Source organism: Phoenix dactylifera, chromosome 2, assembly GCF_051530095.1.
Source record: "Phoenix dactylifera cultivar Ajwa chromosome 2, Ajwa_hap1_PhDact_Kaust_v1.1, whole genome shotgun sequence".
In the NCBI taxonomy this organism is placed as follows: domain Eukaryota; kingdom Viridiplantae; phylum Streptophyta; class Magnoliopsida; order Arecales; family Arecaceae; genus Phoenix; species Phoenix dactylifera.
The window spans coordinates 4,380,831-4,406,674 of NC_143191.1; the positions used below are offsets into that span (position 1 = coordinate 4,380,831).

Here is a 25,844-nt window from a genome sequence, read left to right on the forward strand (position 1 = left end):
GCTCTGCTTCAGTTGAAGATTGAGCCACAATTTTTTGTTTCTTAGAGACCCATGAGCATGCACTTGTACCAAGAATAAAAACAAAACCAGAGGTAATCTTCACATCATCAAGACCCAGCCCAATCATTATCTATATACCCAAATAGCTTTGAGGTGTTTGTAGTCTTGTACGATATTCCATACTTAAGTGTGCCCTGCAAGTATCTCAAGACTCCTTTTGCTGCTTCAAAGTGATGAATTGGACTTTGCATATATCTTGAAAGCAAACTTCTAGCAAACATAATGTCAGGTCTAGTGGTGGTAAGATACAAGAGACTCCCAATCAAACTCCTATATGCAGAAGCATCAACCTTCTTGGTACCATCTTCTTTTCTGAACTTCTCATTTGCAACTAAAGGAGTGTGTACATACTTGCAACCAGCCATGTTGAACTTCTTTAAAATACTTTCTACATATTTCTTTTGGAAAATGAAAATTCCATCTTTCCTTTGGCATACTTCAATTCCCAAAAAATAATGTAGTAACCCCAAATCAAACATCTCAGAGGTTTGCATCATATCTTTCTTGAAGTCTTGAATAGCCTTCTCATCATTGCCCATAATAATTAAGTCGTCAACATAGACTAAAACAATGAGAATATAATTTTCTTCTTTCATAACATATAATGTGGGCTCACTCTTGCTCCTCTTAAACCCTTTCAAGATAAAATATTTATCAATTTCACTGTACCAGGCATGGAGAGCTTGTTTCAGCCCATATAGGGTCTTTTCCAATTTTTAAACTTTATTTTCTCAACATATACTTCCTCTTCCAATACTCCATTTAAGAAGGTTGATTTAACATCTAACTGATAGATCTTCCATTTCTTGTGAGCAGCTAAAGCAGTTAATATTCTTATTGTTTCATGCCTTGGAACTGGAGCAAAGGTTTCAAAGAAGTCTATACTTGGCTTCTGAATAAAGTCTTTCGCCACAAGCCTTGCCTTATGCTTTCGAATACTCCCATCTTAATTCAGCTTAGACTTGTATATCCACTTGACACCAATAACTTCCCTTCCCTTTGGTCTATCAACTAGTTTCCAGGTGTTGTTTTTCTCTGTCATGCTCATCTCATCCTCGATGGCCTTCACCCAAACCTCTTGCATCTTTGCTTCTTCAAAATTTTCTGGTTCTATGGTTGAGAAATTGCATGACTCATATAGCTCACTTACTCTTCTCATTCTCCTTGAAGGAGATTCAGGAGAGGAGAGATTTGATGAAGATAATGCATTACTTGAACTTGGGCTTGAAGGAGCTGATACTGTGAAGAAGTAACCGTATTATGCATCTCTGAAACTTTGTCCTGCACTTCAAAAATTACATATGGTGTCTCTTGGACCTTCTTTTCCTTCCAATCCCAAAAGGCTTTTTCATTAAAAATGACATCTCTACTAATAATTAATTTGTTAGTTTCAACATTATAGAGTTGATATCCTTTTGTATTGGAACTATATCCAAAAAAAATACATTTGTCACTTTTTTCCTCAATTTTTTTTTTTTTTTTTTAGAAGGAATATGAGTATAGCATATACAGCCAAAGACTTTGAAATAGCTTACCAAAGGTTTTCTTCCACTTCAAGCCTCAAATGGAGTCATATTTGGCACAGCTTTTGTAGGAGATCTATTCAGAATATAAATGCCTATATTAACAGCTTCTGCCCAAAATCTTTTGGGCAAGCCCTTCTCATTTAGCATTGAGGTTTCCATCTCCACAATGGTCCTATTCCTGTGTTCTGCAACTCTATTTTGTTGTGGGTTGCATCCTGTTGTTAATTGCTTCCAGATGCCTTCATTTTTACAATATTCTTTAAACTCTCCTGATGTATATTCACCTCCTCTGTCACTTCAAATAGTTTTGATGTCAAAGCTACTTTTCTTCTCCACAAGAGCCTTGAACTGCTTGAAGACCAAAAAAGTTTTTGATTTCTCCTTCAAAAAAATACACCCAGGTCATCTGAGAATAGTCATCCACAAAGATGAGAAAATACCTATGTTCACTTAAGGAAGGAGTTCGCATTCACCCACAAATGTCCGTGTGAATAAGCTCCAAGGGTGTTGTTGCTCTCCATGATGCTTGTCTTGGAAATGTTTTACGGTGTTGCTTTCCCATTATGCATCCTTCACATGGATCTATTCTTGTTTCAATCTCAGGAAGACCATGAACCATATATTTGCTTTTAAGCAGCTTTAGCCTATTAAAATTCAGATGGCAAAATCTTTTATGCCACAACCAACTGTCTTGCAGTTCTTCACTTTTCAAGGCAGAGAATGTTCCTTGGACCACGGCCTAAATTAGAGATGAAGGTGAGATTTGAACCTAGATTACTAGTACCCAAATGCTAACACTAAACTAGTGCACAGTGTCATTGATGTGGTTATATGGTGTTATTAAATGTCTCGAGTAAAGCAAAATTATAGTTAGTATTTATGCATATTAAATTTTGTCGAAGATAATGGTGGGGAACTGTCAAATATCTATCATTATCTTTTCTTTAGGTAAATGATTCATTTTAACATTTTATTATTTGCTTAGCTTTTCTTTATGCTTTGATATTCAAGGATCAATGCTAGTGCTATATCAATCCTTGGTTGAACTTACAATAAAAATAATCAAACATGAAACATCTAATCTTTATGCCAATAATTGTTTTTTTTAAATACAAATATGCCAATAATTATTCGAGATAAATTTAACTGGCAAGATAAATCGATAATACGTATATATTGCATGCTACAAAAAGACAGTAAGTTTGCATTCAAATGAAGAAACTAGGACCCAATTCAATTCTAGGATGACTGCAAAAGTTATTGGCTGATCAAACAAGATCAAATATTAACCTTCAATCAAATGGGACTGAAGCATCATTAAGAGAGGTTTAAGTGTTCTTGCTATTCTAGTTAGCGGTTATAAAACTATTCTGATAGATGTGCAAGAGTACCTGAAGGCTATGACTGAACCTCATATTGATTATTAGATGCACCATTTTACAACACCTTTTATCTTTTTCATTTTACTATTAAAATTGGATACTCTAAAATCCAAGACCCAAGCTCTTCGGTACATGTTGGTTATTATTTGAGGTGGTGCCCTCGACCCTAAATCATGTCTACGTTTAAGCAGGCCTTCCTAAGGAAAGGTTTTAGCCTGTGAACTAAAGGCTATAAATTTGAGGTTGGCTGTATCAATGTCATACTCATGTTGGCCTTCTTAAGTGTACAAATTCCAGAAAAAGTGCAGTCTTGGCTGGTTTGCTTTTAAATTTGACAATAAGCTTGACCATCGAAATTGATCATTTCATTAGTGGTTACTCTCCTTGAAACCCATGACAACCAATTTCACCGGACATGATATTTATGACTTTAGAACATTTAGAAGGCCTGAGTAACTGATCATATGTGCAGCTTTATATATACACAAATGAAACTTAAATTTTATGGTCATATTAATCACATATTTAGAGGCCACCATATAACCTTACTTACCGAAACTCTTTAACTTTTAGATGAAGCTTTTGCTTATAACCTCATCTATTGCACATTATGGTATGATTTTTGTTTTTGCTTTCCATTAACTGAACTTATATCTACAATGAAAGTCTTGAAAAAAGGATATGGTTGACATCGATCAAATCCTTGGTTTATTTCCATTACTAATATTGACGTTTTCAAGCTAAGCCATTTCCTTATCTCGGGTGGGTGGTTTCATCTTCTTTGGATTTACAAAAAACTAATGCTTTCTTCCTTTGAGCCACCCATACGAAAACCAAGCCTGAGCACAAGGATAATCTTCGACTAGGTATCAAGGCCTTCCTATTTTCAAAATAATTAAAATTGTTGCAAGCGAACTGGCCAAGTATGTTTGCTATACGTTAGGTGAATGCATCTCCTTGCTCCAGCATTCAAGTCGATCTATTGCGACCAGCGTGGTTGTTCGCAGTTCCTATTTTCTTCCAAACCAGGCCCCTCTTATAAAAAAAGCACTTACTGAATTACTTACAAAATCTCGTCCTTCTCTCAGCCCGGGAAATTTTGATGTGTTTGGGTCTTGGCTTGCTTGTCCCCCGCTCAGCAAACTCCATCATCAAAGCTGCAGTGCGCTAGCGTGCCCGAGCTTCCAAAAAAACTCCCTTTCTTGCTTTATTTGTGACATGTTTTGGTTGATGAAAACTTTTTAAGTGGGCATCAAATCTTTGGTGTGGTATTCGCAGCATGGTCCCACTGGTAGCTGAAATGTGAGAAGTGCTTAAGATTTGTGTTTTGATGTTTGCTCCATGAGGAAAGGGGACCCACAAAATCTGCTTACGTGGGGAAACAACCAGCAACTAAAAATCACCACTTAATCTAAAGGAAAACCTAAGTGAAGAGGTGTAGTGATTATAAAGCAGACGTCCCACTCACATGCCAATTTGTAGGGAGAAGAAAATCCCACTTGTTAATGCATGGTTCCTGTGGAGGGTCAGACTAGAGGACTAATTTATTATGAAGTTTCAGGCACTATATATTTCTCATGGATGAGAGTGATTAGCTTTTGTGCTTGAGAAAACACATGCTCTCCTGCATCAAAGTTTCTATCATGCACCAATATTGCCAAAAGTGAGCTAAGAAATTAATGACTACAAACTTCTAGTGATTCCAAAATACTTTTATCTTCCTTCCAATCGATGCAGAATTGGTAGTTGCCCAGAATCTACTCGGAATCCGGATGATGCAGAATCTACAATGTAAAATGTTGATATGTTCTGTTGGTCCCACTGTACTTGCTGATCAATTTGTCATATCATAAAAAGATTATCTTGTTGGAAAATCGACAGTTTAACTGCTCCTTCAAAATAGGTATGTGGCATATTTTCTCCCTACATGTGTATTTCAGATAATAAAGTAAATTGAACATGATCCGAATCTTTTATATCCCAATAAATACTTTAATGCTGTAGTGATCTAACATAGTATCTAAACCAAACTAGACAATTCTAGGTTACACAAAAGCTTACGTCATAGGGTCTCTGGTAATAGAATCATTGTCCTTTTTTTTGTTTTTGACTAGCTGACGAAGTACATCTGAACTATTCAACATTGTGAGACATGCAAAAATCTTTGATCAGTGCAGATGATGAAGAAGAAGATAAGCGGCAAGTAATAAACAACTATTATCCATAAACTTCTAACCTAGATAAATACTCAACGCTACAACCATTTATTGTAATACCAAAATCTAGCAACTTAAACGAAAGAGATAAGTTAAGGCCATCATCAACTTTTTTTTCCTTTTTTGATTAACCGGTAAGACATACTTAGACTAATCAATGGAAACCGAAACAACTAGAATTATTGACTCTAACCTCCATTGGAAATGGGAAGAACATACATGGCAAATTACCAAAATATATATTATCCATAAAACTTTTAATCCGCAAAGATGCTCAAATGTTGCTATGACTTTGTTACTGAAATCTAACACTTTAAACTCCAAGTACAAGATTATCTTAGATGGTTTAAAGGTAGATAAATCATCATCAACCTTTTCCTGAATAATTAGCAAGAAGTGCTAAGCAATGTCGGAGAATTATGGACCAAGGAGCTCTAACTTCAGGCTTTGTTGATCATGGAGGAGGAAAAGGATAAGTTGCAAGTAGGATAGGCTCCATGATATCATCTTTTAGATCTGACTTGCTACTATCTCCCATGCAAACAAGTCACTTTGTTGAACAAAGCTTTAAGCCTTTACCAAAAAGATAAAAAAGAAGAGAAGGAAAAACAAAGCTTTAAGCTAATACAAAACCCATTTATTCTAAATACTCATTTTCCTCCCTCCCCTCTCCATGCCTTTTCATTGTTCTTTTCTCAGCACTTGCATGTTTCCCACCCTGAACTGCCAGATTGGCCTTCAGACTCGCATGGTCTTGTGCCTTTTTTTCTTACACGCATTTTGTTCGTGCCTTTTTTTTATTACATGAATTTGTTTGTGCGCGGAGAGGTTAAAAAAACCTTTTTTTTGCTCCCTATACCACTGTCCCAAAAGCCGAAAACCGACAAAGCCCAAAACAGAAAGCCACCTCCTACATAAAGGCAGCTGAGGGAGGCCGTGGAGGTCATTCTGAGGGCGACGAGACCGAAGTAGGCGAGAGGCTGCGGCGGAAGTGAGGGAAGCCCGGATCTCTAGCCCTATTCATCTCAAAAGATGAGTTCTCTGGGCTCCTTTCTTCCGTTTTCTGTGCATTTGCTTTGATTTCTGGGTTTTTGGTGTTTTTTTCAGTATAAAGCTTTTTTTTTTTATTGATCTCTGGGAAGGATTTGGTACTTGGGAGGATTTTTTGGGTTCATAGGAGGAGAAGATTGAGGTGGGGAACATCAAAGGTGGGAGCTTGGGCATAAATGTGATTGTTGGGGTGATAGTTTGATCCCTCTTCTGCGTGGGCTTTTGGTGGTGGTTTTTGTGATCTTGCAAGGAGGCTTTTTTTTCGTTTCAAGTTTCGTTTTTTTTTTCTCTTTTTGGGATCTAGAGTTCTATTTTTAAGGTTGTTTTATGCTCTGTGGAAACGGATGTGTTAGGATTCAAGGCTTTTGAGATCGTGATTTTCCCTTGCCGGGCAAAGGTAGCGTGAAGGGCAGAAGTTTTCGGATTCCTCTCGCTGTTTGTCGTGTCTTTTTTGAACATTTTGGATTTCTTTGGGGAAATTGGGTTTGGATTGGGTGTTTTTACGCGTTTTTGGGCAGAAAGTTTTTATTTTATTTTATTTTTTTTTTGTTCTTGTGATTTTCAAGTAGAAGGTTGCTGCTGAATCCACAAATTGGAAATTTCGTGGAAATTTCGGGTTTGTGGTCGGGCCTCCATTTAGGCATTTTTGTGTTCTCCCGTCCCCTCTTAGTTAGAGAGTGATTTGCGGATATATTGGAGGATCCCTACTAGAGATTTCAGGGTCTATTTAACAACATCTGCAGCTTATCAAAGTGTGAAAAGCTTTAGTCAGCACAAGTGGGAAAATGGTGGAACAAAGCCTGAAGGAAGAAGAAGGATGTGAGGAGGAGTTGACAGTGAGAATGTTATTTGGAGAAGAAATTGAGGGTTTTGGCGAGGATGGATTTGAAGGCTCGAAGGAAGAACATGAGATATTTATGGAGGTTTTCTATGGAAGCAGTGCTCATGATGCAAGTAATAATAACAATAATGTATCAAGGAGGACAAATTTCCAGTTGCATGAGTGCGGCCATTCAAAACGACTGGGAAATTTGAGTTGTAATAGCTCAGCTGTGACTAGCTACTCCTCCCTGAAAGGTTCATCAAGTGAACAGTTTGAACATGCAAAGATGAATCCTGGAGGATTAAGTGGATCTGAATGCTTTCCTGAAAGCTCTTCTTCTTGGGCTGGAGCAGATACTCACAATCTGAATGTGAAGAGGATGGGGCTATCATCTGTTGAGCTATTAAATAATGTGAATAAGGAACTTAACAGTAATGTGGCTGATGCTGATTTTAGCTTGGTGGACTTGGACCCATCAAAAGTTGCTTCGAGTTTGTCCATTCAAGATCCTCTCCATGTTCATCAACAAGCACCATGCCGCATAGTTGAAACATGCGGTCGGGGCATGTTATCTAGCTACTATGTTTTTAGTGCACAGGAAGAAATGGATGTAATTGGTGATATTGATGATGCTATTACCTTTAATGATAAATGCAGAAGCCAAGACAAGAGAGATGGCAGGACAGTTATTAAAGCTAAATCTGTTACCTCTCCTGTTTCTCAAGAGAGTTTTGCTCCTGGGCTTTTGGTAGCAAGTGTACCTGCAGCTTCTGTGGAGATGCCTGGATCACTAATACACATGAATCATGGTGCCCAAGAATCTAGTTTTCTGAATTCAGACAGAATTGATGCTGCATCAAAGAGGTCTCCTATTAGGGATCTTCCTGATCTCCTACGTGCACATGCAAATCGCATGCTTATAGATGCAGGATGGAGGATTGAGCCTCGCAAAAGGAGTGACAGGACCAAAATGGCTTCCTATTTCATATCACCTGTAGGAGGAAGTTCTATCACTTCACTCTCTCAAGCTTGGAAGACATGTGGGGAGATATTATCTGCTGGTGCATCAGACTCAGAACAGGATGATTATGGAAGGGAATGGGAGAATGTTGATAGGTTTTGGGGTGATTTGACAGATGTATTGATGTTCATAGAAAAAAAGACTCAGCCTTCGGATGACTCTCTACCACTTCTTCGGAGGTGGCAGCTTCTTGATCCTTTCATGGCTGTGGTGCATATAAACAAAAAAATTGGTGTCCTAAGAGAGGGAAGGGCACTGAGAGCTGTTAATAGTGGGACATTTCTTGTGAATGAAAGACAGAATCCCTTGTTGTTGGGTACTGTTGTGGAAAAAGAACTGGAGCAGGCATCTGCAGCAAGGCCAACAAATGGTTCCGCTAAGAAGTCAGGCAAGAGGTCCAAAAAGATATCAGAAATTGAATCTACTGATATAAACCCCCAGGAAGACTCCAACATATTGAGAGAGAAGCTGACTTCAGGATGCATGAAGCAGATAGAAAACAATGAAAAAATGCACTCATCTGAAGTACCCAAAATTCTTCTGACAAAAAAGGCACAAAAGAAGCATGTCAAACCAGAAACTAAAGCAGCCAGGCAGTGTGGCAAGGACAAGAAGGGCAATATAACTATGCAAAAAGTATCCATGCCGAAGAAACCTGAAGCTTGTAAGAAAAGTGGACAAAAGCGCCCACGTGGATTTTTTATTAATGACGATGATCTGTTAGTTACTGGGTTTGTCAAAAACAAAGATTTTAGCTCCTGCGATAAAAAAATTGCTTCAAAAGTGGGGGCTTCTGAGTCAAATGCATTAAGAAAGCTTAAAAGTCAAAAGAGAGGTTGTAGGTTGCTCCTGCGAACTCCTGGAAAAGGTGGGAAGCACTCCATGGATGGGAGGCGGTTAATCCTGGGAGCAAGAACAGTGCTGTGCTGGTTGATTCAGACGGGTATTGTATCATTGAAAGATGTTCTGCAGTACAGGGACCTGAAGAACGAAGATGTGGTAAAGGATGGGTGGATTACTAGAGAAGGAATTCTTTGTAAATGCTGCTCCAAGATCCTCTCAGTGACCGACTTTAAGGTTCATGCTGGTTCCAAGCTGCGAAAACCATCTTCAAATCTTGTTCTAGAATCTGGTAAATCATATACACTCTGTCTGCTTGAGGCATGGACTGCTGAATGCAACGTGAGGAAAAATCATATGCAAATCATGGAAGTTGAGGAGGTGGATGAAAATGATGATACCTGTGGGTTTTGTGGTGATGGTGGTGACTTAATATGCTGTGATAACTGTCCATCTACCTATCATCGAGAATGCTTGCCTGCACAGGTATTTCCCTTGCTCATGTCCAGATCTTATTCAACTGATTATGAAGTATGGCCATTGTCCACTCTTTTGACATGCGATGTTATTTCACGATATTTTTCCAGCATCCATTGGTTATATGTCTTGACAATAACATCATGCTATCTATTAGTGGAAAATTTGGAAGTTGGAACTAGTAATAGCTTATAGATGTGGCAATTCATATATGGAATTATCGTGCTTGTTGTATTTTTCTAAATATAGTGATCTTCTTACTAATAAAGAAAAGCATTTATTTTATTTATTTATTTTCTAAACAACCCCCTCCCCCTGCTAATACCAGTACATCTGGAGTCATGTAATATCTTTTATTCTTTACTACTTTTCCCTACATGACAATGTATCTTACCACACCAATATCATCTAAACTTTGATTCTCCTTGCACTGATTCATCAATATCCTGTAGAATTCTTCTATAATTCCAATTATACTTGCAGTGCTAAGCATGAATTTCTTCTTTATTTCCTCAAGATAGCTAAGCCTGTAGGTATCATCAATTTCATTTCATTTTCTTCCTTTCTGTTGAATCTATTTGATATCTTGTAATCAAGCAATTTTGGGGCTCTTCATTATTTTACCTATCAGTGTGAATGTTTTGATCCTAAATTAGGGATGTGCAACATAAGGTTGTTAAGCAACGTAGGTTCTTGATATTAGGGTTAAGAAGTAAAACATGTAATAAGATCCTTGAAGGTCTCTATGCTCCAAGACAAAACTAGCCACCCTTAGGGATTTCTTTTGGTATTGTATTGGGTCTTCTTGGTATTAAGCTTCTCGAATCTATTTTGTCTTTTGTTTTGATTTCCTATATTCCATTATATTTCTTGCTGTTTTTTCTCCTTATATGTCTGGCTCCATTCATATTCAGCATCATTCTTTTCGGAAGTACAAATTGCCTTATTATAGTGAAAAAGTACTGGGTTTGAGGATGTTCAGATATTTTATTATGATCTTCAGGCCTTCGCAGTTCGTTGATGATTTCCCATTGTTCGTTATCAATGGTTACTATTATCTTATGTTAATTCAAGATCTTCAATGTTAACGATGCCTACTTTTTCTATATCAAATTCTAAGGCTTCTTTTTACCTATGATTCCTTGCAAATATGGAGATTCACTTTTGGTTAATATGGGAGAGTGGTGTTTCCCGGGTATCTATTTTGTTTATTTAACTATCAAGGCATCTGATATTGTTTTATCCTTCATGGGGATGGAATATTTCTGTCCAATTTAAAGGAGCAACAATATATAAACAAATCGATTAAGTGAACCTTCTATAGAGTAGGCTGTACAGCAATATTTATGTTAATCTTTTTTTGACCAATTTGGGTATCTGTGTCATATATGCGTCCAAGTTTATGCCTGTGTGCAAATGTTGCACCACAGATGTTGACTGTGAGCTTGGAATTTCTTGCAATGTCACATCCTTGCCTGTTGTATATGTTTGTATCGATGGCTTAGTTTATGTTGTTAAAAAACAAACCCCCATTCTATGGTTCCATTAATCTAATTTGTAGTTAATGCATGCTTTGGTTTTATTGCCCTCAGTAGTTTCTGAGTTAGGCAAACACTAAATATGGCAGTGTTTTTCTCTCATTAATTTTCTTCATTGATGAATACTTTGAGGAGTTCTTATCCATTCTGCTATTTAAGGTTTTTGGAGAAAATAATGTACATGGTAAGTTTTCAATTCTGATGCTAATCTCTATTTGCATGCAGGAAATTCCAGAAGGCAGTTGGTATTGCCACAATTGCCTTTGTAAGACCTGCGGGGATGTGGTTAAGGGAAACGAAGCTTCAAGTTCCCTTGTTGTGTTACAATGTTCACAATGTGAAAATAAATGTAAGCTGTTCAAACTTTTTGCTTAGCATGAAACACATGACTTCTGCTTTCTAGACAACATGGACATTGTAGGTCACGGTCAGTACTCTGGGTTTTCATTTTAAAAGGGTATCTTTATTTTGTGAGAATCTTTTTGGCCAAATCCTTTCAAAAGGCTTTTGGTTTTACTCCCTATATATGTATGTTTGTATGCATTCATGCATGCTTGTATGACTTGACTGGTAATATGTTTTCTTTTGAGAATTTGGATTTGTGTATATACACACATATATATACCCACACACACATATAAACACATATATATACATATACACACATATAAACACATACACACACACACATATATACATATATACATACATACATATACATACATATATACATACATACATAGATATACATATATACATATGTATATACATGTACATACATATGTAGATACATGTACATACATATGTAGATACATGTACATACATGTGTACATACATGTATATATATATATATGTATACATGTGTGTGTGTATATATATATATATATATATATATATATATATATTTGTGGGAATTGCATGGTAAACTTTTTAGTCTAGTAGTGATATTAGAATACGATTCTTTTTGAGGAAAGAGTATGATAACATTTTATCCCTTAGGGCTGACTCCCTCAAGGAGCATTCTGCAGTCTGCACTGGGTTTATTACGTTGCTTGGTTTGGGGATATTAATGCATATTCTGCTGCATTACCTGTTTACATAAATAAATTTTCACATGATACAATCATGTGTCACATGAAAGAGCCATGGACTATTTTGATATTATATGTTAGGCTAGTGTTGCATGGCATTTTTTGCAGCCTAAATACTTGCTCACGTTTCATGGATATCTTATAATTTCGAACCTTAAGTTCCATTTCTTGCACATTGATGTACTTGTATTATTATCACCAGATCATGATTGTTGCCGGAAGGAAAAAACCGTATGCAATGGTGAAATGGGATCAAGTAAATGGTTTTGTGGGAGAAATTGTCAAGAGGTATGTGTATGTTTAATGCTTCTATAAAGAGATGCTTAATGTATCAGCGTTTGTTATTGATAAAACATCTGGATTTGTAGGGAAAAACTGTTTTTTTTCTTTTTATAGAATTCATTTTTAAAAATGAACCAAATGTTTCACATATGGAGATGCTCATTTAACTTTTGAGCATGGCATGCCATATCATACCGAACAGGACGGTATGGGACATACTATACCAGTTCGATATTGGTACACGGTAGGAGGTGTACCGACGCTCGGTATGCCAAACCAGTCCTGTACTGTACCGATACAGTGATAGTGGGGCACCAGTACGGGGCCCGGTACTGAGACGGCGTACCTTGCTTCTAAGTAATCTTAATTTTGTTATATTCACTTACATAGTGAAGGAAAATAGAAGAAAAGGTTAGTTCTCATTATAGAAAATACTTAATTCTTCAGTATATAATTTATATTGTTTGCTTTTTCATCATCTGTTATTACTTGTATACTTGCATTATTTTTTTCTTTTTTATGTTTCGCAAGTGATATTTCTAATATAAAACAGAATATTTTGCAAACCAACATATGGTCAGTCAGTGCCTGCAAAGAGATCTTAATCAGTCATGACTATTTCATATGTTTTTAGTGATTAAATCTTCAATAGGATGTAAAAAACTACCATTTTAATTAGTCTACCTTGGTCAACGTAAAATATCAAGATGGACTATTTTTTCATAATCTTCATTTTGGTATCATATTTGTTGCAAATTCACTCTTTTTTTTGTTAATTACTATTTATATATGTTTATAATTTCCAAGATGAAGCTAATATATCATGTGCAAGAGTTAGACTTGATGCTAAGATAGTGCCCTGTGATTATGGTTACACTTTTTGTAAGAGTTAATCTTGAAGCAACAATTGGAAAGATCTTCATTTTGAAAGGACAATGCCTATTATTTCTGTCAATTACTTTTTGTTTGTATAATAATTTAACAAAAGTTTGCTTAAGATACTGCTTCTATGTATGTTCCCGCATTTAACATCATTGCTACTTGCTATTCTCAAAAAAATAGTTCTCTTTTCCCTTAAAACACATTTCTTGGGCTGGTTCTACCAGGTTTACTCAGGCCTCCGCTCTCGTGTTGGAATTCTGAACTGTCTTGGTGATGGGTTTTCATGGATTATCCTTAGATGTAATCATGAAATTAAATCCACACAGAAAATACCACTAATGGCTGAATGCAACACAAAGCTAGCCATTGCCTTGGGTATCATGGAGGAATGCTTTCTCCCGATGGTGGATCCACGGACAGGGATAGATATGCTACCACATATCGTGTACAATAGGGGGTAAAGTTTCTAGTCTTAAGGCTTGATTCTGTTTTACATCTTCTTATAGCCTGTCATCTTTTTATGTTGTTTATCATAGTTACTGGACCTTCATGTAGCCAAAATTGCATGCTCAGCATTTCCAGATCTCGACACTTGCAACATTTTTCTTAACATGCATTTCCAAATCTTTATTGCTACATTAGATTTGCTGGAATGGATCAAACATGCTAGCTTTCACCCTATTTTTTAATGCTTGGTTGTGCAACAAATAATTAAATGATCTTTCCTTTGGAAACAACATTCTGTTGAACCAGGGATTGCGATTACACTCTGAAACGGGAAGAATGGCCATCCCAATTCCAATGGGAATGACTGACATCTTTGGGATGAATTATTTAGAAGCATTTGCGGACAAAATGGGAATGAATGGTACATTTGGAATATATTCATTAGTGGCATTTGTGGTGTTAATTGAAAATGAATAATTTCATCAAAATTTGAATTTAAAGAAACATTATTACGCTTTGGTTTTTTTTCATATTCAAGGATATATTCAACAAGTTTTAATTCAGTTCTAGAATAAAACTCGCTAAATTAAACATTAATATGGAATAGTCCTTTCCTTTCTGTGCATTTCTTCATTTCACGCCCTAACCGTGGAACAGAAATGCTGATTCTGATTTCTTATTTTTCTGTTTCTTCTCCATTCTGATTCTTATTCCAGTTATTTTTTTGTTCCTTCAAACCAAACATAGGATAACTGTTCTATAATTTGATCCTTTCCTTTCTCATATTACATTTTTGGAAATTTCGTATGTAATGAGCAATAATTAAATTGGCAGCCTTTGTATAGAATAGCCACAGCCAGTCATAAGTGAACTTCATGTTACTTCCCAAGTCTGTTGTATTTTAGCAGATCCAATTCTCTGTTATGTACTAGCTTAGTGATCGGCTTCTGAATGTCAGTTGAAGCTATTCCTATTGTTGTGGTTGCTGTTAGATTATGGTATGCAGAAATCTAGTGCACTGGCTGTTATGAGTCTTGCAGTGTGGATTATCAATCCAGTTAACATATATTATTTTTGGAACATAGTGGAGAGCAAATGAATCAGCGGTATGAATATGTTTTTTTTTATTGTTTTAATTGTTACATGCAAGGGATGCCTCATTGGTGCATCAGTTTCGATTATGACATATGGCGAGTATCTTTTAGTTAACCGATTATGGTTACATCCTCTCATGCAACTGGTCACTAACTTTTCAGTTTCAATAGCAGCTGGTGGTAAAAAAAAAAAAAAAAAAAACTCCTCTATGCAGCCTTTCTTCATGGCTTTACTAGGTCTGGTTGTTATGGTAGTTCTTTGTCAATAACTACTTCATGATAAAGTGTATCTAGGAGAATCTCAACATCCCTATAAAGTGTATCATTTCATCATATTCACACTATACAAAGTGTTCGTATTTCTCAATCTTGAAGAAAATTCATAACTTCTTGACAAGGACAATCATGCCACTTTTGATCAACTTTCAACTTGTCATTTCTTGAACACATATCTATGTTGACCTTACCGTCAATTATCAATATAGACATCCAACAATATAACTCAAATACGGATAGCATGAATTCTGCAACACGTACAAGCATCATTTGATCATTTGATTTTTCCAATTTTCCCCACTCTAAACTAATAGAATATTTCATCTGACATTTCATGTTGTCAAGCCAATTTTTGCTGCCAGTCCGCGAAGCCTACTATGGAAGTCCCTGCTGCATTATGATCATGGCAAGTCAAATCCAGTACAACTAAGTCTGAAACATGACTTGCAAGACATAACCTAGCCCAAGTCAATCCATTTGACTTATTTAGTTGGTACAATTAGAAACTTTTTGAGAGTGAACCTTGGTGCAACAGGAAGGTTGCTCTACTGTAGCCCGGTGGAGGTTATGGATTCATAACAGAAACAACCTCTCCACAAGCGGGGGCAAGGCTGCATACATCTGACCGTCCTCAAACCCCACAACGGCAGGAGCCTCATGCACTAGGTTGCCCCTTTTATTAGAAATTTACACCAAATTTTTGTTTGCAGTTGAGTCTAAATCATGAACTATATGGCACATGCTTACCCAGATCATCCCTGCATATTAAATGAACCTCGATATGTTAACATCAGATCCAGCTGATAAGACTTAATCCAGCCTAGCGTGTGCATAACATGTGCAGTACCCAAGTATGAAATTCTGCAACATATGTAACCATCATTTAATTGACAGATTTTCTGATTTCCCCCATTTAAACTAGTAGAATTTTTCATCTAATGATTCATGTTGTCGAACCAATTGTTGACGAGCCAATTGTTGTCGAACCCATTTTTTACTGCCAGTATGCAAGCTTACTATGGAAGTTCCTGCTGCATTATGGTCATGGTAACAAGTCAAATCCAGTACCACTAGTTCTAAATCATGACCTACAAGATCGAACATAGCCCAGGTCAATCCACCATGACCTATGGCCCAAGTCAATCTATTTGACTTATTTAGTCAGTAGTATTAGAAATTCAGACCAAATTTTTGTTTGCAGTTGAGTCTAAATCATGCACTATATTGCACATGCTGATCCAAATCATCCCTGCATATTAAATAAACCTAGATATGCTAATATCAGATCCAGATGATAAGACGACTTAATCCATCCTAGTGTATTTATAAGGTGTGCAGTACCAAATATGAATATTTTCTTGTGCACCAACAATGAGGGAGAAAAGAGGAAAGGAGTTGGGTGACATACAATGTCTTACCTTATATTAACCTTCCTTGACTGCTAAATCTACCTAAATTTAGGCGTTTGACTTAAGTTTAGTTAGATCATGCCCCAGTAAGTCATAGTGTTAGCTAGAACATAGGCAACAATGACAAGTTTATCTTGAAGATCCTAAGATCACTGTGAAAGTTCTTTACAAGGGATGGTGATCACATCTAGAATGGCTAAAAATATAGAAATTCTGAAACTAGAACAGGTCCTTGGATCAAAGGGCGCATCCTGTCACTATGTATCAGTTTTTGACAATCCTACAGTCATTAAGAATATCTTAAGATTTTTAAAATGTTCTTTTTATGTCCTCGGCTAGCTATGGATGTTTTGGGTTCCTACAAGAGGTTGGAAGTTGCAAATATAGTTTTTTGGTAAATATTTATCAAGTTTTATTATGTTTCCTATATAAGATTTTTTTTTATTAAGGTTTAGTTATGGTAGGAGACTAGGAGTCCTTTAGGTAGGTCAGCTGTTTGTGTTAAGAGTCAATAGGGTCTAATTTTCCTCAAAATGTGTAAATACATATTTTACCAGTTAAGGGCAATGTAATCATCTTGGTGTCATGTTATATTTTGGATCCATGTTAGTCATTGGACTATGTTTAATTGGTGGATCAAGTCACACAAGCCCACAAGGCCCATTTTATATGCCCTTAAGAGACACATATTGGGGCATTATGGACATCAATAATATCATTGGACTATGTTAATTTGTAGGTCAACTCATGAAAGCCCACAGGCTCATTCTATATACCCTTAAGGGGAACTTATGAGGGCATTATGGACACCAATCATATACAATGCCTGTTCTAGCTATAAAATAGAGAAAGAGGTTCCCAGTATCACGTAGATTAAGCAAAATCATGAAATATTTCAATTCCACTGGTTTGTTCAGTTGCTATCTCCTCTCATATATTCTCTCTCTTTATTTTATCCTTGTGTCATATTTTGTTGAAAGGTCGGATATATTTCTCTGATTGTTTGATAACTAGTCATAGAAAAGCTATCATCTGATATATCCTTCAATCCTAGGGTCATAGCAAATTTATTGAGGTCTGTATAACCTATAAACTATTACAAGAAGAACAGTTGACAGTCTTCTGAAAATGTTATGAAATAAAATGTGCCCCTAGTGGGTTCCACAATTATTTTTTCTTCTTCAGTATTCTCTTATTCTCCATTCAACAAATATGTTATCCATTCTCTAAACTTTTGCTCTTCATGTGTTCTTTACATTTCCTAATGACCATACTAAGAATCAAAGTACAATTGGCTTAATTTAGACTTATTAGTGCTTAACAGACATGGGCATTATTTAATTTAAATTTATAGCTTGTCACATAATTGCCATAGTTGTACATTGTAACTATACAAAAAAAAGCACATGCAATATATTGTGAAAGGAGGATAATAGAATATAAAAACTAGTAGAAAATGGGGGGGGGCACTCATTATGTATGGTACTGCTTGTACCCATGCATAAATACTGCATGACACTACATAACAAGGTTTGGACATGCAAAGTGATTGGTTTTCCCTAGGGTTAAACTAACAGATATAAATGCTCATACTTCTCTTAAAAATAGTATAGATCATGGGGTGCCATACGACCCTGAACCGGGCGGTTCAGGGCGTATTGTACCATATCGGATCAGAAATAATACAAAAATAGTATTTGGGCCGATGCAAGCACCGTACTAACTCATGCTGAGGTGTACTAAGGTGTATCAAGGCATACCAAAGTGCATACTAACCACGGATCGCCGAACCGGTAACGGTAAACGTACCGGTCGGCCACCGGACCGCTTCGAATCGGTACCAAGCTGGTACCACTGGTTCGGCATTCAAAAGTCCCAAAAAATTTGGTCTAGCTGGTATGGACCGTTATGGGCCGGTATCATTTTTTAACGCCGAGCCAGATCGGTCAGAGGCCAAACCAGTTCGGTACGGGCTGACTAGCATTCCTGGAAACTGATTCATACTGATTTGTACCGCTTGGTTTCAAGCATGGTATGCTGAACCGGCCGGTACCGGCCGGTTCAGCCCTTATCGGACTGGTACCAGCTCTAACCGGTTCGGTTCGTTGTTAAAAATCAGTACCGGCCTGTACCGAACCGAACCGGCCAACCGTATTGGTTCAAATTTTTTTTAGAGCTTTTAGATGTGTGAACCAAGCCGAACCAGTGGTACCGGTTCGGTACCGGTCCAAACCGGTACCCGCGCCCACCGGTACATCGGTACGGTCGGTACGGCGGATCTTACTTTCAAGTGGTATTCATTTCAAGGTGCATACTAACTCATACAGGTGCGTGCTATACCATACCGACCCATACTGTACTGAACCGGCTAATGTACCAATAGATACCTAGTACCGAGATTGTGGGCCTTGGTATAGATTTAGTTGCTTTTAATGCGCATGAGTAACAATTGTTTACTTATATTATGTTTGCTCTGCTGCTGAATAAGTGATTAAATATATTGTCATCCGATGCATATTGACTGCACCCATGAAACTCCCCGGAAAATATGGGAAAAGAGTTATAGTGATTGTTAAACCATACATGTATGATGCTAATAATTATCATGTTTCTTTTTACTTGGATTATAGATAGTGTTGCATCGACAGACACAAGAATTAGATATGGACACATTTCACAAGTGTTTGACTTGTCAAGAGGGGAGAAAAGGAGATATGGGGGCATGTAGAAACATAATTTTAATTAATATATACATATGTATTTCATAAAAGAAAACACTAAAACATTAAAATACATATATATTGCATAAACATATTGGAAAATGTTAAAAGTTCTCCAATGTGCATATTTTTCATTCTAACCTCCCAATTAGCTTAAGGATTTTAGAAAAATGATATTTTGCAAAGATGTTCTAATACATACATTCTTAATAAACTTTAAGAGAAACGAAAACTCACTTCAACATTATTATAGTGGGTTGAACTCATCTTTGAAGTCTAGCTCTACCAATTTTTAGAAGCTGCAATAATTCCTTAAGTATCCAACTTCCAGATATGTATCCAATTTGGATATAAATGCAACACTGATTCTAGGAGTTGGACATTAGTCCACAGGGAGTACAAATAATGTAATACAGGCTTTCTTGAACTTTAGAAATTTGTCAATGATTCTTTCTTTGCTCTTCTTTCATGTGTCTTCTACCTTTCTTTCAGCAAACTTTAACATATTGTTTGTCCTTGAATTTTTTTTGGCTTCTAGCAATTTATCTGCCAATGCAGTACTTTATGTGGATTCTAAAATTCACTTCAGGTCCAGCTTCGCTCGCTTAAATTATCAAGGGTTTTACACTATCGTCTTGGAGAAGGGTGATGAAATCATATCTGTGGCATCCATCAGGTAAAGACTTAATGCATGGATTGAGATCAGGACTTTTTTATAAATATTGTCTCATGAATTTTAGCACTGCAACTAATTTGACAAGTATAGCTCCATTTCCAGCTTCATGAATCTGAAAGTCTTATATTGCATTTTTAGGTCATGTACACCTATATAGCAATTTGGTTACACTTGTTTATTAGTCGGAGATTTGGGGATGAAAGTACCTAACTTTCTAGGAGGGTGCATGTTGCTCAGTATGTGGAAGCATTTTCTATTGCTCAGTATCTTCTCTCCATTATGTGGAGAGACATGAAATGGAATGGTGGATTGAGAGGATAATACATTCTATACTATAAAAGGGGTACAGATGATGAGAGCTGAAAGTCTCAGTGTGTATAGTGCATCAATAAATGAAGGTTTGACAAAGAGTGTTATGAGAATTTCTAATTTGAAAATCATTCGGTAGTTGAAGAAAATGAGCACATAGGTCTCTAAGGTGTTAAGTTCTTGGTGGTAAGGAGGTTAAAGTGTTTTGGACGTTTGTACCCTTGATCTTTCTCTGTACATGTCTTGCTTCATATCCATCTCATGTATCTGAAAGCCTTGTTGCTTTATTAGTTCCAGAACTTTTAGTGATAACAAGAGTAAAGCTTCATTTTGACATAAATCCTAAAGTTGGTTCTAGAGCCAATTACTGGTTGCCTACCCCCAGTAAAAGGAAACTTCTACCTAGGGTGCTACAGGTGTTTCAGAATCTTTCAGAAAACTTGCACTTACTTCTGAAGTGCTGCTTCTAAGTTATTTGCGGTCACTTTCTTGACTTGTAAATGTATCCGCTCTTGCACCAACTTTTACTTTAGGTAACTAAGCTCAACCTATTTATTAGTCTCTTAACTGGTTCGATGATTTGATCAATAGCAGAAAGGAATTTATTAATTAACCTCAAATAAAAGAATTTTAACTTTGGTTAATATCAAGCTATAGAAAGTGTTAGGTGATGTGAGCTGGGTGTGGAAAAAGGGAGGATTAGTTTGGACATTTTAGCTCTGCCTGCAGGAAAATGAGAGGGCCAGGTCCAACCTGATCTGACATGGAGCATTAGTGATGGGGAAGAGATGGGAGGGAGAAGGGGTTAGAGAGGGCATCCCAGTTCAGGCTGGTGGCTGTTGGTTGTCAAGTAGGATAGGGAGAGGGAGGGAGGGAGGGAGGGGCTTCAACTGAGAGAAAGGAAAGACTTCTGGCTGGAGATAGGGAGAGAGAGGGTGGGGGTTTGTAGCTTTGGCTAGTAGAGGTGGTGGAAAAGAGAGGCACGTACCTCTGGGAGCCCAGGGTGGTTGCTGCTGGTGAAGGGGCGAGCATCAAGTAGGGAAGGGAAAAAATGATTACCCTCTTAATAATTGTTCTCATTCTAATTTTAAAAAACATAATAATGCTTTATATGTAACATATTTTAGTATATCTTATATGGGGCCTTATCAAACTAAAATTTGGTGAAACCGAGCCTGGCCTGACTTTCTGCCAGGCCTGAAAATTTAGCTCACCAGCCTGTAGGGCCAGAAAACTCTGTCCAGGCCTGCTCAAAATCTGGTTGGGCAGGCCTGGCTAATTATGCATAGGTCTATTGCCAATTTGATATGGAATTCATGTGATTCCTGATTCCTTTTTTGGTGCTTACAATTTTGTTCTGTTGTCTTTTTAGCTTGCCTTAGAAGATATGCTTCGTCCTTAGTTTATAGGTTTGTAAATGCAAATACATATGACTATCATGTCAAATGGATGAAAATATCTTGAAATTCTAGCACGGTTGTGTGCTATTGTTGTACCGTGCTTATGAAATGAACAGACATAATCTTTCTGTGCCCAGACCACATTCATCCACATTCGTTTTTCTTGCAAGTTGCTGGACATTCCTGCCGAAATAATTGTGTTTAAACTTTAAAACCACATGCAATTGCATCATTTATTAGCGGAATTAAATTTTCACCATAGCTATAGCTGCTTGTCCTGAATATAGCATGTTCACCTTTATTTCTCTGCAGGGTGCATGGAGTCACAGTGGCGGAGATGCCTCTGATTGCAACTTGCAGTGAGCATCGTCGCCAAGGAATGTGTAGAAGGCTGATGGATGCTGTAGAAAAGGTACTTATAAATTTTGGCAACAGTTGTCATTGGCTAAAATAACAGAAGAGAGCGTGCTTCTTGCATGTCCTTCCATTGTGCATCTGTGGGTTGGTCCACAAGCTAGACCTAAATAAAGCTTGCTCACCAATGCAGACTTGGGCATTGGACTTCCTCCTTTGCTACTCAGGGCCTGTAAAAGATGCATCTGGCAACTATTTAATAACCTTTCTATGTAGCTGCATCTTAGTATAACATTTGCACCAGCAGTTGTTCAGAACTTCATGATGTAGTTCTGATTCATGATTCTTGAATACTACTGGACCAGTGTAGGAAGCAGCATATTTTCTTCTTTTCTTAGTAGAATATCTTTGAATAAATTATATGCTGTGGCTTAGTTCTTGTAAAAAGTTCTATGGAAAAGCTCTGATTTGCTGATGTTTGCACAAACTTAAGTAGTAGTTGTTGGCAATTTGGACCTTTTTTCAGCGGGAAGTGGTTGATATGGTTGAAAGCAACCAACTATGAGGAGTTTTCTGCATGTTATGCACCATGTCTTTTCCCTTTTCCTTATATCTCTATTCAAACTCTATAAAAGTGTGCGGTGGTTTTAGCTATCCTGCCTGTCTCACTAGTGAAAGCTATTATCATAAATTGTCTTTGTTAGACTATGAGTGATTCTTTTTCCTGTTCTTTCAAATATAGACTTACCTATTTGCTTGACCTTTTGGGAGTAGATGCTGAAATCTTTCAGAGTGAAGACACTCGTATTATCAGCAATTCCGGATCTGGTCAACACATGGATGTCGGGTTTTGGATTCAAACCTATCAATGATTATGAGAAAAATTGGCTCGATCATATGAACTTAATGCTGCTTCCTGGAACGTCATTATTGATAAAGAGCCTGGATGAAACTCCAGTTGAAGCACCAGGTATTGATCTCTGTCCACATAGCACTTAATGATGCTGCAGTAATGTTTCTGATATTTTTACACTCGATTCCTATTTAACTTGCATGGAGTTATCTACGTGATAAATATTTCATAAAGTATGCTTGGTTTAACTGATAAAACATTTTCAGAAAATGCAGGAGGGGAAAGTGATTTGTATCGTAGTGAAGATCAGCCTCAGAATCTAGGGGGTTCCATTGAGATGAATGATACTGAGGCTGGAGAACAGGATACTGAAAATGCTAGAGTTGAACCAGATGCAGTATCTGTACTCACAAAAAGCATATGATGCAGCAAGCAGAACATCCTGTGAACCCTATTTGCTGCTAGACCTCGTGAACATGTAGTCTCAGCAATATTGAATCATTCAGCGCAAGGATCAGAAAAATCTAACATGTATGAGATGGATAAGTACTGTTCAAGAAAACATGCTGTCGTCTTCACCAGATGTCAGTTGCGCCCGTACCTACTGCTTTACATTCTTGTTCTGGCTCTTTTTCTTCTCCAGATACAGTTTATGAGATTCCTCCTAACTCTAGCTCTAGAGAACTGAGGGCTTCATCAAGGATGCAGAATGGAACATCACTGATGATCAATATATATTTTGAGGTTGGCGAATATATAGTGATGAAAGTGAACAGAAATGCTTTGATGTTTTGAGCTTCTTAACTGGACAGGTGGCAGAGCAACATATTTTGGTACTCAGTGGCTCAAGAACCTGCAGCACTTGATTAATTCAGGTTGAGATTAGTCCAGTGTCAAGAACGTGCAATTAGAAAAAGACTAAGGAAGCCAATATGACTTCCTGAAAAACAAGTTTTGCTTGAAAGGATGACTGAATATGACTGAATTTGACTCTACTGAAATGGGAAACCTTCAGAGAAACTATTTGTAAATATGTTTTGTTGAACTTGGAAAATGGAAAAATCAGTAGTCCTCTATTTGTTCTCCTGAAGAGTGCAGCGAGCATTGTGCTTTAACCAATTTACAAAATAGAACTTTCAGCTGCAGAGGCACCAGGAGACCATATAGTTGATATTGTTTGCCGTACTGATACTGAAGGTCCAACTGTTTCAACTGACTCAAGTCAATGGCTATCCAACTTAATCACCAGCCAGAGAGTTCTGCAATTGACCAGTCATATAAGAAGGGAAGAAAATAATGATTGTTAAAGGAGCATCTTCAAAATGATTTTTTTTTCTTTGATGAATTATTTTGAGAGATCTATTCTGAGGCAATTGATTGAGTTGTCCTTCAGGTGTATGTCAAGTGGATAGGCTAATTAATTTGTCTTCTGTGAGAGGACTCAGTAAAGACAGCAAAAATCAAGCCAAATTCATTTTTTGCTCTTTATTGTTCACATCTGCTTATTTTTCAGTTAGATGGTTTGGAGTAATTTCATTCTTAATTCTTCAAAGGCAACTAGGAAACAATGGATCACTGACTGAAATAGTTCTGTGGGTTGCAAGTCTAAATATTTTCAAACTGTGCTTATGATTTCTAAAGCGGTGGAGATGGTGAATATCAGTTTAAGGATGGGGCTTTGCAACTGAAGAAAAATAATATTTGTTTTTCATCCTAAGACAATCAGATGCAGTCCAGATTGTCCTGTAGGATTTCATCAAGTTAGGAAGCAACATTGACAAAAGGACTTAGAAATTCAAGACACTGTAAATTTAGCGTTGAAAGTAATCTGGGCTGGCTGGGAGTCTTCCTAGTTGGGGTAGACAAATTTTGTGGTCAGACATTCTTTGTTTTCCTTCAACTTTTGTATTAATTGGCTTATTGGACACTTGGATGGCTGTACCTATGTCAATGTTTTAGCCTTCTATTTGTGCAGTCTTAGTTCATGCAAGCCAAACTAATGAGGCTATCTGTATGTGGTTCTTTGTTAAAGTAACTTGCCATAAGTTCAAATGAACCAGCGCTTTTATTTTTAATCTTGTTTAATAGGGGATGCATATTTTTGCATATGCATCTATAAGGCGCTCGATAAAAGAAATACCCACTTGCTTTGGCAGGTCTTGGCACTCTGAATTGGTAATAGAAGTATGAACTACATGGACAAATTGAATGGATTTAGAAAACACATACTTTTTTTTTGTTAGCGTCTTGGCCATTAAAGATTGTACTCAATAAAAATATGTGGGATGTGATCAAAACAAGGTTGTTATTATCTTCCTGTATGTTCGGTGATATCATGACAGGAATTTGCTTTTGTTTGTTTGGTTATGATAAGGAACTTTTTTCTTCCATTGCCAAGGGCACATTCTAATTCAATTAGTTGCTGTCAAAGTTTCCTTGCCATCATCAACCACTTTCTGTTTAAGTAGGTATATTGATTTAGTTAGAATTGAGCTTAAGTTAACTCTAAGGAGGATGCCTATTTTCTGAAATAGCAGGTGATCTTGATGCAATCAGCTTGATCAGATAAATTAATTCCAGAGTGATGGAGCTATGGCTCTTAGCAGGATTCATTTTTTTCTTTTAATCTTTTCCTTCCAACTCCTTTCAGCTTTACGAGGAATAGGGCCCTGTGGATGATTCTTTTGGTTAGGAAGGTCATCTGTTTCAGTTTTACAAAGCTGGGAATCTTGGATGAACCTATAGTTACTATTATTATTATTTAGTGGTACCATGTGGTCTATGTGCTTTCTGTCTCTGTGTATATGGAGCTATAATATTGGATAGCATACTGGTTAAGTTGTCTGGATGGAAAAAATTGCCTGAATTTCCTCTCTTGCATGCATGCATTCGCCGAGATAATGTTCACAGTGTACAATTCAAGGCCTGATAATGTTCACAGTGCACTTCAAGGCCTGATTTTCCTCTCTTGCATGCATGCATTTGTTGTTCCCTCTTCACGCGCACTGGTGTTCTGCAAAGACAAAAACAAACAGGTAAAGCTCCAGTGGGGCTCTTGGCCCTACCCAGGTGCCCTGGACCCACTTACAAAGGCTTTGGCAAGTCGCCAATTACAATT

General features: G+C 37.1%; 1 protein-coding gene across 3 annotated transcripts; it reads left to right on the forward strand.

Annotated features, from left to right (window-relative positions):
• The first annotated feature begins 5,983 nt into the window (after positions 1 to 5,983).
• On the forward strand, positions 5,984 to 24,221 carry LOC103702645 (increased DNA methylation 1). 3 transcript variants are annotated; one of them, XM_008785155.5, is made up of 8 exons: positions 5,984 to 9,404; positions 11,159 to 11,282; positions 12,227 to 12,312; positions 13,413 to 13,645; positions 19,724 to 19,810; positions 21,832 to 21,931; positions 22,648 to 22,843; positions 22,993 to 24,221. In XM_008785155.5, the coding sequence occupies exons 1-8, from the start codon at positions 7,020 to 7,022 to the stop codon at positions 23,148 to 23,150; spliced, it is 3,369 nt and encodes a 1,122-aa protein (XP_008783377.3). In that variant the 5' UTR covers positions 5,984 to 7,019; the 3' UTR covers positions 23,151 to 24,221. The 3 variants fall into 3 exon arrangements, 2 of the variants coding, with proteins under 2 accessions (XP_008783377.3, XP_008783379.3); XM_008785157.6 differs by having other exon boundaries at positions 23,002 to 24,221; XR_015974985.2 differs by lacking the exons at positions 21,832 to 21,931; positions 22,648 to 22,843; positions 22,993 to 24,221 and adding an exon at positions 13,942 to 14,056 and having other exon boundaries at positions 19,724 to 19,811.
• The last annotated feature ends 1,623 nt before the right edge of the window (positions 24,222 to 25,844 follow it).